The 14167-nt window shown below is 51.0% G+C and overlaps 1 protein-coding gene across 1 annotated transcript in view; it reads left to right on the plus strand.

Moving 5' to 3' along the window:
• GSG1L (GSG1 like) overlaps nucleotides 1-14167 on the plus strand; it is a 198152-nt gene that overhangs the window by 56932 nt on the left and 127053 nt on the right. The window contains exon 2 of the mRNA XM_084800958.1: nucleotides 2665-2712. Within this exon, the coding sequence (XP_084657084.1) occupies nucleotides 2665-2712 (48 nt within the window). The remainder of the gene's footprint in view (nucleotides 1-2664; nucleotides 2713-14167) is intronic.

The raw sequence follows: 14167 nt of genomic DNA on the forward strand, positions 1-14167 counted from the left end.
AGAACCATTGCTGCTAAGAGAGAGAAACGACTCACAGAAGGCCATGAACAAGATGACTGTTTCTGTGAGATCCCTCACTAAGCAAATCCAGAGACAGAAATAGATTAGTCATAGCCTAGGGCTGGGAGGGTTAGAGGAAGGGAGGGTAGATTGCTAATAGGTACAGTTTTTGGGAGGCAGTGAAAATGTATAAAATTGATAGTGGAGATTGCCGCCAAGACTTGTGGCAATACTGTGGATACATGGAAAGCCGTTGACTTGCCTTCAAACAGTGAATTCTGGGCCATGTGAACTATACCTCTGGCATTGTTAAAGGGAAGAGACAGCAAAAACCCTGCTACATAATCCATAAATATGACCTGGAACTGGAACCGGAGCTGGTGCTGGGAGCCTGCCCTTTTTAGAACCAGGGGAAAGCCAAGGGCCACCGTAGTCTCAGAGGCCCATGCAGAGGCTTTAATTTCTTTTAAAAGCAGAAAAAAATGGTTAAACTATGAAATGGGTAAAGTGCTTGGTACTTGAAACATTCGTGTTTATACCAATGGGGCTGTAAAATATAAAAATTTGAGACGCTGTGCTGGCTGTTTTTTATGTCAATTGGCTACAAGCTATAGCCATTTGAGAGGCGAGAGCTTCAGCTGAGAAGATGCCTCCATACGATTGGGCTGTAGACAAGCCTGTATTTTCTTAATTAGTGAATGTATTAGGGTTTCTGTTGCTGTGAAGAGACATCGTGACAGCGGCAACTCTTACGAAGGAAAACGTTTAATTGGGGCTGCCCTACAGTTCAGAAGTTTAGTTTGTTATCATCGTGGTGGGAAGCATGGTGGCACGCAGGCAGACATGGGGCTGGAGAGGGAGCTGAGAGTTCTACGTCTGGACCCTCAGGAAGCAGGAAGAGACAGTGAGGCCTGGGGCCTGGATAGAGCATCTGAAACTGCAAAGGCCACATCCCAGTGACATGCTTCGCCCAACAAGGCCACACCGCCTAGTGGTGCCACTCCCTATGGGCTGAAGGGGCCATTTTTATTCAAACTACCACAGTGATTGATGGGGGAGGACCCAGCCCTGTGGTGAGAGGTGCCATCTCCTAGGCTGGTGGGCCTGGGTTCTATAAGCAGGCCGAGCAAGCCATGGGGAGCAAGCCAGTAAGCAGCACTCCTCCATGGCCTCTGCATCAGCTCCTAACTTTGGGTTCCTACCCTGCTTGAGTTCCTGCCCTGACTGCTTTTGATGATGAACTGTCACAGGAAGATGCAAATGAAACGAACCCTTTCCTTCCCCAGTTGTTTTTGGTCATGGTGTTTATCACAGCAACAGTAACCCTGACTAGGATATGTGACTAAGAGAGTTCATCCTAGTTAGGGCCTCACTGTAAAGTTTGGTCTGTTGTCAGATTCATGATCCTCCTAGATGCTGGGATTATAGCATCTGTCACTGGGTGAAATATGATTTTTGACATTAGTTTTTCTTTTCTATGTAGGGAGGGAGTCGTGAAGACAAAGAATCCAAGATCCAATCAGTGTGGTGCTGGTCTGGACCGAATTTGAACATTGCCCTTGTCTCCTTACAGTTTTTGGGAAATATATATCATTAAAGACGTTTAAGACAACAAAAATCTAACAAAAAATTCAGTTTTCTTTCTTGAGGGAAGTTGTGGCTGAACTCCAGCCCAGGCCCTTATGCACGCGTGTGGCTGTGCTAGTAGGCCGGCTCCTCAGCACCCTTTCTCTTTATCACCCCCTTCCAGAATGTTCTTGCTTGTCGACACATCTGCCTTTATATTGTTGATCATAATCTGGGCAGCGCTGCTTTGCCGTTCAACCCAGGCTGGTGGTTCAGCATCTCAGAGCATTGTGTTGTTCATCTGTAAAGGGAGGGGAGGCTCCTGCCTCTCAGTGAAAAAGCTTAGACTAGAAACAGGCATCATGGTGTCCACCTACCTGTGTGTGGCCGGATGCATCTCGGGCAGGAGTGACATGTATCAGAGTAGAGACAAAACCTTGGAAGGACTTTCAGACTCCCCTGTGATCAGGCCCTGCCTTAACCCCGTCTCCCACCACTGTTGTTGTCATGTGGCTGCCAGGAAGCTCAGGAGCCAGAAGGGCTTCAGGAAACTTTGAGAACTATGGTGGCTCCAAATGGACAAAAGGCAGGAAAGGTGTGGAGAGGAGCCCAGATAAGCCACTGGAAGCCTCCCTTGGTCCACAGCAGGAATTTTGACTCTTTTCTATGAGATGTTATATAAAAAAAAGTATGTGTGTGTGTGTGTGTGTGTGTGTGTGTGTGTGTGTGTGTGTATGTGTGTGTATACCCGAGCACACACTTGTACACACATATGCTTCATGTGATCAGCATACAGAAGGGATCAGAGAGAACTGAACGAGTCTTGGAGAACAGGAGGCACAGCCTGGTCAGAGCGGGGGCCAGAAGGAGGCAGATACAGGACAGAAGGCAGAGGAGCTCAGGCCTATGGCTTGGCCAGGGATGGGGAACTGGTGGTTCCCACCCAAGCCCGTGGCTCACAACAAGGGTGCTTGGAATCGTGGTTAAGGGAGCTGCCTTGTGGGGTGGGGTGGGGGCAGTGCTCTTTCTGGGACCCTTGGACAGACAGACTGTGAAGCTGTGCCTTCCTATTCTGAAACGCTTCCTCTCTTTCCCAAGGTGAGAAATGCCGCAGCTTCATTGACCTGGCCCCGGCTTCGGAGAAAGGTAGGTAGTTATCTCTGCTCTCTCTGGGGACCTGCCCTGACCTGGTGCCTTGTCAGAGCCTGGAGTGTCTCTCCCGCAGCCATAAGGCTTCCAGAAGCTGGGTGTTTTGTCACACAGCACTGTCTGCCTCTGAGTGCGATGAAGTGGGGGAGGCCAGTGAAGAAGGGGGGATTTGTCTGGGTGATTGTTCTACCCCACAGACCTGCCATTTTTTTTGGAAAGCTCCAGCGAGAAGCTCGGGGGAGACTAAGGGACAAGGGACAAGAGACTCGGTGCCTCTGAGTTGGCAGGAAGGAGCCACTTCCCTCAGCGGAGAGAATGTCCATCTGCAGGGACTGCCTCCTAGGATTCCCTGAAGCCATGTTCTTTCTGAGCACAGGTCCAATCCTGGGGCCCTTGGTTGAGCCACAAGAACCTGGCTTCAACTAGAGATCACTAGGCATCACCGTGGTGAGCCAGCATTTTTCCAGAAAGGTAGGGGAGTGGTGGCCGCTAGGGGCTTGGTCACTAATTGTCGATGACCAGTTTCGTCAGCAAAAGCCTCTATCAACATCAAGATGAAGGGTCTGTCCCTCTCACTGCCGCTGATGAGGAAACATCCCAGAGGGATTACATCACCAAACTTTCAGGTCAAAGGGTAGGCAGAGCTGGGCGTTTGAGATGGGACCTAGAGTCCAGTGTGGGCTTGCCTGAGCAGGACTCTACATGCATGCCTTCCTTAGCATGGTGGGCGAGTTCTGTGAACACACGCAGTGTGTGTATGTAGGCACCAGGGTGCCCATGTGTGCCTGGGTTATGCGCCTGCCTCGGTATGTCTGTGTGTCTGTACAGTGTGGGCCCATTGGCCCTGCTCCTCCAGGGGCGCTCAAGCCTCTCTTGCTTTCTTTGTGGGGACTGAGGTCCCCCAAGAGCGAACATTATCTGTTTTATGGGTGGTGCTGTTTGACTTTTAGGGCTTGGTGGCCATGCAGAGGACCATCTCATGGAATATACCAAAATGTTTATGAGCTGTTTGATGGGCTTTGTTGCCTAGTGATGGAGGCTTTTCTGTCCCCGCTGTCTCTTAAAGACTCTGGTTTTTCGTCTTTGTGGCAGGGTTGGTTTGTGGCAGTTGCGTGGCTGTCTTAGCTGGCCCTCTGCGGGACCCCCGGTGCTTGTGGGTCAGGCCACCTGCTCCCCGTATTTTCTCCGCACTTGGTTCTCCACTTCAAACAGGAGCCCAAGGCACAGAGAATGATTTTTTTTTCTGAGCCATCCCACTTCCGGGGGTGGGGTCTGCACTGAGCATCTCTGCCCTGGTGAATGCTCACTCTGAGCATAGTTTTCTTCTGGACCCTGGTGGCTACGTCAGCTGCCTCCTTCCTAGGGTCCTTCTGGTCTGCTAAGGTAACAGAACAGCCCCTCCTCACAGTGTGCACATGTGTGTGTGTGTGTGTGTGTGTGTGTGTGTGTGTGTGTGTGTGTAAGATTAGACTCTAGCTCTTTCCTTGGTTCTTTTCTTTTAATAAATGCTTGCATTTGCTTACTGTACGTATGCACACCGCTGCACACGTCTGGAGGTCAGAGGGAAATTTGTGGGACTTAGTTCTTTCCTTCTACCATGTGTGTCACAGGGGTTGATCTCAGGTCATCAGGGTTGGTGGCACGTGCTCTTACCCACGAGCCATCCTGCTGGCTTGTGGTTTGTTTCTCGAGACAGAGTCTCATGTAGGCCAGGCTGACTTTTAACTCCTGATCTTCCTGTCTCTACAGAATCTAATTCTCAGATATCTGGCTCCTCTGCTGACAAGATGGATCCAAGGGTTGTGGGGAGCCTGGGGCTCTGTGAGTTCAGGACTGCACTTCTCTCCTTGCCTTCATCTCTGTTCTAGACATTTTTATGCTTCTGTGACAAATTATTGGCTGTTGAGCCTCTTGGTGGCCACTTATTTACTCAGTTATGGTGAGGTGGACCCAAGGCCTCACACACGTGGGGCAGGTACTCACCAGTGAGCCACACCCTTAAATTAGAACGATTTTTAAAAAATGTTTTGACTTATTTATTTTATGTGTGTGAGTGTTTTGCACGCATGTATGTCTGTACACATATGTGTGCCTGGTGTCTGACGAGGACAGAAGAGGGCATGGGATCCCTTGGGACTGGTGTTATAGACAATTATGAACTTCCATATGGGTGCTGGGAACCGAATCTGAGTCCTCTGGAAGAGCAGTCAGTACTCTTAACTGTTGAGCCATCTTTCCAGTGTGTGTGTGTGTGTGTGTGTGTGTGTGTGTGTGTGTGTGTGTGTGTGTGTGTGTGTGTTGTATAGTGTATCATCTTGCTGTACTCCACGCCAACCTCAAACTCATGATCCTCCTGAACTGGGCTCACACCTAACTTAGAATACTCTTTTAAAAAAAAAATCACACTGCAGGATCCCTCTGTTTAACTTTCCTGTGGGCCACATCTTACTCGGGGTAAATTCAGTGCTGTTGCTGTGGCTTTATAGGCTATATGTGACCTGACCCTCTACCCAGGATGTCATCTTCTACCACTCCCCCCCCCCTTTTTTTTAAACCACACTTCAGCTCCCTAATACTTGCAGTTTCTTGGGTCAGCCAAGCTGATGCGCCTCAGGGATTTTGCATGTGCTGTTGGCTGGAACACTGTTCTTCTAGGATTCTGTCACAACTCGACACATTAAGGAACATTTTAGGAACATCTAAGTGCATATGCTAGAGACAGACAGAAGACTCTATAGGCTTTTATGTGGAGAGCAGGGACTGACTGTCACATGAACTCTGGTGCTCCATATTTGACCACCTCCCCTTGGTGGGGAGGCCTGGGGGTACTCAAAGAAAGAATAAGCAGGCTACCAAGATGAGACTTGATAGCCTATGACCATATAATGGGGGAGGAGGTCCTCTCAGTTATAGACCTTGGGGAGGGGAATAGGGTGAAAGCGGGAGGGAGGGAAGAATGGGAGGATACAAGTGATGGGATAACAATTGAGTTGTAATCTGAATAAATTAATAAAATTAAAATTAAAAATAAAAAAGAAGACTCTCATAGCTCCCCTTTGATGCACACTAGGACTGCGTTGCTTTATCAGTGCTTGCAAAGGTGTGCTCATGCATACTCATGGATGTAGATGTCCGTACATTTCACACATATGGAATCATGAGTTCCTTTCCTTATCAGTACCCACAACCTCCTCTCTCACACTCCCCTCCTCCTCTTTTGCCTTCTGTGCGATGGGTGAACCAAGAGCTAGCACATGGTTAGGCACAGTTTCTATCCCTGAGCAGAATCCAAGTTCTGTCTTCCTTCTGTGAATAGTTGTGGAATATTCTATCATAGGGAGGTGCCATTTAAGCAGCTGGATGAGTTGCTTTTACACTTGGAGTGTCCGCCATCACAGCTAAACCTTGGCGGCTGCATGCATCTCTCTCCCTCTGAGGCTAGCAGACTCCCTCTGATCTTTTTGTGACTGACTGAACCAGCAGTGCTGCCCACACTGGCACTGGTGTGTGACCTGCTCTTTGACAGAGGTCTGTGAGGCAGGGCACACCATGGATGAAGCTGACTGAAGATGCCTGGGCTGGCTGGCCACCAGCACTTTCCACCCCCTATACACTACAAACTTTCTGAAAACAGACAGGAATTTCCTTCCTTCTTCCCCCAACCCCAACCCCCGCAGTTTCCCTCTGTCTCAGCACCTCAGTTACTATTCATAGGGACAAAAGTGTCCTGAATATCAATCACTCTGAGCGGCTAAATAATTTTGAAAGCCAGTGTAGCAGTCAGCAATATTCATAGCAATGCTGGGTAACAAGCCAGCCTGCCACTCAGTTGCTCATGTGTCTAGGGGTTTTTCTGTGATAAAGGCTCACTTGGTTCTGAGGATGTAGACTGGTCTTAAGCCTGCTGCTCATAGATGCATTCTGGAGCCAGGTGGAGGCTCCTCTGACAGCAATGCCAGAAACATAGGGAAGGGAGGCTCAATACATGAGCATGCATGAGGCCCAGTGACTTCCCATTGGTCACAGCAAGATTCAGGGCAGGTCTAACAGTAGTGGAAGGAAAAGTATGCCGCGCCCGCATGGAGGCTGGAATGTGGCAGGATGGCAACTTGCTGAATGACGACAGAGTCCCTCCCGCTTGGGTGTGGCCACAGGTATAAGAGGTGGTGGCTGATGCTGCCATCAGGACTTTGACTAGGTTGTGAGTGTGTGAGACTTGTTCGTTTGTTTGTTCACGCCTTCCCTGGTTAGTCGGGGCCTTGGCTCCCCCTGAGACGACCTGATGGTTTGGTGGGGACAGCTGTGTAGTCCCTCACAACACAGCAGTGCCACCTCTTGCCTGTCCTTTGCATTCACACAAACTTTTCTGACAGATGTGTCTGGAGCTCTTTCCTGTACAGGGCAGCCTGGGCAGACACAGGAGGCGCAGGGGGACTGGCGTCAAATAACTGTCCCCAGTCCCCGGGGAAGGAGCAAGGCAAACAGCTACTCACATGGCAGTGGGCTCTCAAGTAAGAATGAAAAATCTACTTTACTATAAAACATTGGGGGGCCCTCTATGTTGAGAACCAGGAAAAGCCATGTGATGCCTTCAGCAGTCATCAAGGTGGGGTTAACAGGGACCCACAGTCCCTCCCTTCTCTCTTCTTTTCCTTCCTTCCTTCCTTCCTTCCTTCCTTCCTTCCTTCCTCCTCCTCCTCCTCCTCCATCTTTGGTCTTTCAAGACAGTGTTTCTCTGTGTAGCCCTGACTATTCTGACACTCACTCTGTAGACTGGGCTGGCCTCACACTCAGAGATTCACCTGCCTCTGCCTCCCAAGTGCTGGAATTAAAGGCATTCATTCTTCACCATTGCCCAGGCTAAATATATAAAGTTTTACCTTCTTTGTTTATTTGTTATATTTTTTTAGACAAGGCTCACTAAGTAGTCCTGGCTGGCCTTGAACTTATGACCCTTGTGCTTCAGCCTCCTGAATGCGGGGGGGGGGGGGGGGATGATAAGTATGCTTCTTATTTAAGAGCAAGGTGTGAGCCATGGGTGGTGGCTTCCTGGGCCCTGCTACCTCACCTGTGTTCTAGAATCTGCTGCCTCTAGTTGCTATTGGCCACCTCCCTGGGGAGTCCCCATATCTGTACACACAGCTGGCCCTCTGCAGGAAGCCTGCTCATCTCCCTGGCCTGAGAGACAGCCACGTGCAGCTTCCCACTTTCCAGGTCCAACTGTATGACAAGAGCCGCACCTCTTGTCCCTAGAGGACCTTGTACCTTAGCCTCTCCAGGATTTCATAGTGACCTCAGCTGCCTGTGTTCCAGGCTGCACTGCTTAGGATTCGTTCTGCACCCACAGAATACTCTAGAAGGCAATGTTGAGCACAGACATCTGACAAGTGCTCACATGGGATGTGAGGCAGAAGCCTGACACATTAAGAATGCCCAAGCAGAGTCCAGCTGGCAGCCCTGAAAACCTGGCTCTTTGGCTCCAGCCCCTCCCCCCCCCACTGGCATCTATTTCCCTAACTCTCCAGCATCTCCCCTTGCCTCTATGCCTGCTGTTCACACTCCAACCCTTCATAGACGTGACCCATTTTGAAAAGGCATCTCTGAACTTCCTCAAGATGCCTGTCTGTAGTGATATGTCCCGTCAGCACCAGTCACACTGACCCGGAGCCATCTCCTTTACCAGGCTGACGCTCCCTGAGGGTGAGCAGAACGTCTGGTCCTCGATCGCTCTAGAGTGCCAAAAGGCATTGGCACACAGCAAGAGCTTAGTAAAGGTTTGTTGAATGAAGAAAGGAAAGAGGGAAGGGGCCTTGGGCATAAATGCCAGGAGAGAGATCGTTAGTTCAGTTTAGTAGTCTGTGCCTGCTCCAGCCTGCGCGGCTGAGCAGCTTTAACCTGTCTGCACTTGAGGTGGCCAGTGAGTCAGGATCTTTGAAGGGCACCAGGTAGAAACCAGTGTGAAACAATGTCATAACTAGCTGGTTTCATGTCTCAGGGCTGTGAAACAGCTCTGAGCTGATCCAGGCTTTGGCTGAGTCGGTTCTCAGCCGCACTCCTTGTTTCTCAGCTGCTCTGCCCTGAATCACGGCTTCTTCTGCTCACTTAATTTAGTGCACTTTATTGATTATGTCGTAGAAATGGAGCGTGCGGAGATACAGGGGAGAGGGTGGAGCTGACTCCACAGGGGCGCTACCTTGGCATCATCACTGACCAGCATGGTCCTCAGCACTGCAACCTGCGCACTGTCGTGAGTTCCAAGCCAGCCAGGGATCCACAGTAACATCCTTTCTAAACCAGACCCAGAGCATGGTCGGCTAACCTAGCGCCTTTTTACACCTCCCGACCTCCACTCCCCAGGCAGGCACATTATCGCCTTGCTCTAGAGCTGTCCTGTCTTATGTCACCAACCTGGTCCTGCAATTGTCCCTCTGGCAGGGGCTGGGAAGTGAGAGGAATCCCCCAGGCCTTTTTCTAGCAGCTCACCTTCTAGAGCAGTGGTTTTCAACCTGTGGGCTTGTGACTCCTTTGGCGGGGGATGGGAGGGGGTGGGGGGGTGGGGAGGGGGTGTCAAAGAACCTTTTCACAGGGGTGGCCTAAGACCATCTGCATATTGGATATTTACATAATGAGTCACAATAGTAGCAAAAGTACAGTTATGAAGAAGCAACAAAATAATTTTATGGGGGGATGGGGGTTCGCCATAGCATTAGGAAGGTTGAGAGCCACTGCTCTAGAGGGACAAATGGACAGAGACCTTTAGGAGGGTAGGTGGGGTGGCTGATGCGGGAAGGCTCTAGAGGAAGCCGTTTCTTGTCTGGCCTCAGGGCAGCGGGAGGAATAGCTCTGTGGGATGAATGGCCAGTGAAAATGCAGGCTGTGTTGTCAGTGTGGGGACAGCAGCAGGTTCTCAGGAGACGCTGCCGAACAATGGAAGGAAAGGGGGACCCAGGGAGGCAGGCGCAAGTGCTCTGTCAAGGTCACACATCAGTCTCTGCCCAACGCTGTCTCACCTCCTATTGCTGAGGACTTTGGAACAGTGTCTCTGCGGGTTTGCTTCTTGGCCATCCTTCCCTTCCAGCTGCTGAGCCTCAGGGCCCCCCACCCCACCCCCACCCTCCTGGCTTTGATCCTGCCTTTCTTTCCCAGAGTTCAACATCTCTAATTACGGGCTCACAGGAAGCCCCCCATTCCCCCCTCCCCAGCCTGGGAGAGGGCGCCTCCCAGATCACAACATCTAATGATTACTTTAGCTGCTCCAATTCCAATAAGGCAGGATTACCTTTCCAGGTAATTAGGGATCTGGGTAGCTTTGCCTGCTTACTCTCTTGCACAACGTCGTATTAACCCTGACCAGTGACCGGCTTTCATGTTCTATAATTGGAAATACTTTCTCTGTGCTGAGAAGAAGCCTGTTGAGCGTAAACAGCGGTGATTTAAATTTCTAAGTGGCTCTGTGGGCTCAGCACACTCTGCTGAGAAATTGCTGTGCGGCTCTGGGGGTCCACCAGCTTGGCACAGGATTAGGAAGTGCGCATCCTGCATGTTTGTGTGTGTAGGGGGGACAGGGTCCAGAGCTTCAGCAAGGCAACATTGCACATCTACCCACAGCTCACTGATGAGCCACCCTGCCTGGGGCAGCCTGACATTTGTAAGGAGATCTTATCGCGTGTGTTAGTTCACTGTAACAAATACTTGATACGCTTACAAAGAGGCAGGATTTTTATCAACTCATAGCGTGCAAACCTCTGTCCCCTGATCCTTGGCCCTGCCATTTTGGGCCTGTGTAAGGCAACTCTTCTGTCAGAGCTCCTGTGGCAGAGCACACAAAGAGGGAAGGATGGACCAAGCTCCCAAAGCCCCCTCGAGGCCACGCCCCCAATGGCCTCATTTCTTTCCCAGATCTACACAGGTCACATCTCTTATATAAATGCTACAATACTTGTGTCTAATACTATATGCGCTTTTCTATACTACCAGTCACAATGCGAGTGAGATGCAAACAAATGATAGAGAAATATGCTAGCCAGCCTCATTCAGACAGTAATAAGTCAAAAGCCAATCTGTGTTCGGTATGGATCACTTTTCTTTTTTTGAGGCAGAATCTCACTACATAGCTAAGGCTAGCCTCAAACTCGGGATCCTGCTACCTCGGCCACTGACTGGTCAGATGACGGGGGTGCACCACTGTGCCTGGCACAGGTGCTTTTCAAGTACTTCCCTTGTGCAGTGGAACCTGGGCACAGACTTGTGAGCACAGAGGGCAGACCGTGGTGCCCCCCATGTAACTTACTAACGGAAACACGCCAGTGTTAAATGGGCTCTCTGTGAGGTTACAGGAAAGCACATGACCAAGGACCAAGAACCAAGGACCTGGTTGAGACACAAAACCAGGGCCAGCTTAAGGTGTGAAAGCTTCTGCCAGCAGTTCCCCCCACCCGCTACCCACCCTCCCACAGAGGGTCCCTCGTGTGACTCCCCTGCCATCCTCTCTCGAGGACACTCTGCTTGCTGTCTCTCTGGGGGTTACTTTGGTTAAAGTGAAGTTGTTTTAGCTCCTCCCCGGCTTTAGGATGCCAGTTTGTTTCTCTTAGGACACTTTTCAATGGCTGACAGTAACAATATTAAAAGCTTATAGCGCTGAGGAGATGACTGCAGACATGAGGGTCTGAGACTGAGCCCCAGAACTTAAGTGGAAAGCACTAGGTGTGGGTAGCAGGAACTTGAACCCCAGTGCTGAGGCCAGAGACAGAAGATCCCTGGGTTTCACTGGGCAGACTGACTTAACCTGTTTGGCAAGTTCTGGGACATTAAAGGACCCCTGTAAAAACAAACCAAAACAAAACAAAGAAAGGTGGATGGTGCCTGAACCCACACTTGTCCTCTGGCCACTACCAGACCAAATGCCCCTGTGTGCGCGTGCACGCACGCGCGCGCGCGCGCACACACACACACACACACACACACACACACACACACACACACACACACACACTCCACCCTTCTGATTCAGTAAATGCCCGACCCACCTGACCCCTACAACTCAGAGAGGTTAAAGCTCTCTCTGTACCAGGCTATGCTTGGGAAAACTGAGGCTAAGAGAGGCAGGGACATCTTATTTAAAGTAGCATGGGCAGGGGCTGTGTTGTTCTCTGTGTCACCAGCATGTCTCCTGCTCCAAGGGGAGCTATCCTGGGCAAACAGAAGGGCCAAGTGAATGTGTGCCAGGAGGGACTGCTGGGGTGGGGGTAGGGGTGGGGGCGAGGGGTGGAGGTGCAGGGGCTCTGTGACTCCCCAGCCTTCTGCCTCTTCCTGTGTCATGTTTTAGTTTCTTCTTGCTCTGCCTACTGCTCCAAGAAAGGAACCAATTCCTGTTCCCAGCCCGCCAGGGTAGGAAGGTGCCAGGGTGGGATTTTTTTGTTGTTGTTTTTTTGAGACAAGGTCTCTCTGTGTAGCCCAGGCTGTCTTAGAACTCACTCCGTAGACCAGGCTGACCAGGCTCGAACTCACAGCGATCTGCCTGCCTCTGCCTCCCAAGTGCTGGGATTAAAGGCGTGTACCACCACGGCCTGGCCAGGGTGAGATCTTAAATGCCCGCAAAGGCCACATGCTAAAGGCTTGTCCTATAGCCTAGGGCACCTTGCAGAGACAGAAGAAGCTTTGAGACAGGGCTGATGAGGGCAAGTTAGGTTGCTGGGGATGTGCCTCAGAAAGAGACATCAGGACCTGAGGACCTTTTCCCTTTCCCAGCTTTCTGCTCACCAGGAAGGATTACTATTTTCCCACTGATTACAGATCCAAAACACGTGGCCAAGAGAGCTTAGCTGAAGCCACCCAGAGCCATTTCCTCCATGTGGAAAAGCTTTCAGGCTCAGGAAGCAAAACTCCCAAGCCCCAGGAAATGTCTCAAAAGGACAGACAAAGCTCTCAGGACCTCCCCTGCAGTCTGTGCAAACAGGAACAGCTGAAATGCAGCATCTGTACGGGCAGAGCTTCTGTGAGCTGCTCAGCTCCCTGAGTGACCCCAGCAACCTCACCGGGTCACCAATCTGGACTTGGGTGGGAGACTCTCTTTAGTCTGTTGTCGGTATTCTATCTGGAGGGAACAGAGGTTCGCTGATGAAAAGGTCACGTGACACCTCTGAAGCTGTAAGCTGCGGTAAACCTGTCCCCTTTTCAGTTGACTCCTCTAGGAATCTGTCCCATGGGGCAGAAAGTGGATCTAGGGATCTGGGCTCCGGGGTGTGTGTGTGTGTGTGTGTGTGTGTGTGTGTGTGTGTCCCAGGTGAGTTGCTGAGACCCTTGATGCGGTTCTATGCTGCCACCTGCTTCACGTAATAAGTCTGCCTCCTGCATACAGTCTCTAAGAAACGGGGTCCTCTTTGCAGCCCTGTCCCTCAGCTCTGGTCGGCCTACCAGTCCCCTGCAGGTGTGTGATTCTAGTGAAGCCTCATCGTAGCCCACAGAGGCGTTCTGATTTTTCTTGTTTTTCCGGTGGGGAAATTGAGGCTTAGAGCGTCACTGTTCTGGGCCACGCAGTGTCAGAGCTAGGGTTTAATCGTACAGTCACTAAGGGCGGTGTGGAGGACCACAGCCTCTGGATTCTCACTCTGCCTCTGTCTCAGTGTCTACAGGACATCGGCTGTGCTACCCATGTCTTATAGCTTAGTGTCCTCTCTGTAACATGAGGAGCTCAGCAAGCAGTTTGTGAGCGTCTGAGACCCAAGTGAGCTGATCCATGCAAGAATAAATTGACAAAAAAATTCTGGTTGGATATCTTGTTCTGTTCCCCAGCTCCTCAGCCCCTCCTGGCCAGCCACAAGCTAACTTGGAAAGGACCCCAGTTTGTGTTTATGTCTACTCAACTACCATTCAGCTACCCCACTGAGAGGGGCACCCCAGATTCCATCTACCCCAGGCACTTTCACACCCTTCATTTCATTTTCCTCCACAGCTCTCTGGTGTGGCAACCATTCCCTTTTGGTTTATGTCAGAGCTGTAAGACAGCTGACTCAGAGACGTTGAGCAGGGAGCCTGGTGTCACACAGCACAGTAACACAGCCTATTGGCCTCCTGCTGGGTCTGTCCCACTGGAAATGCCTTCCCACCTCCAGTTCTGGGCCTTCTTCTGCTTCTAGGGCTCTGGACATTCTTTGGGCTGCTCCTTGTGTGTTCTCACAGCCCGGGAGGCACGCCGCCTTGAAGCAGACAGCTGTCAGGGTCCACGTGTTGGAGCAGCCGAGGGAATCCAAAGCACCCTCTGCTCCTGTGGCATCCCATCTGCTGCCTCCCACAGTCTCGTCATCGGCAGCCATCTGCTGGGCTCCCCAGAGGCATCGCAATGCTTGACTGTGGCATGGATACCCAGCAGGCTTCGTGGCCTTGTGGGACCAGGGAGACACCCGCACCGGCAGTTTCTGGAACCTCGAACTCCGGACAGCCTCCAAGGGGATGT

Source organism: Acomys minous (genome assembly GCF_964271855.1).
Source record: "Acomys minous genome assembly, chromosome: 2".
Taxonomy (NCBI): domain Eukaryota; kingdom Metazoa; phylum Chordata; class Mammalia; order Rodentia; family Muridae; genus Acomys; species Acomys minous.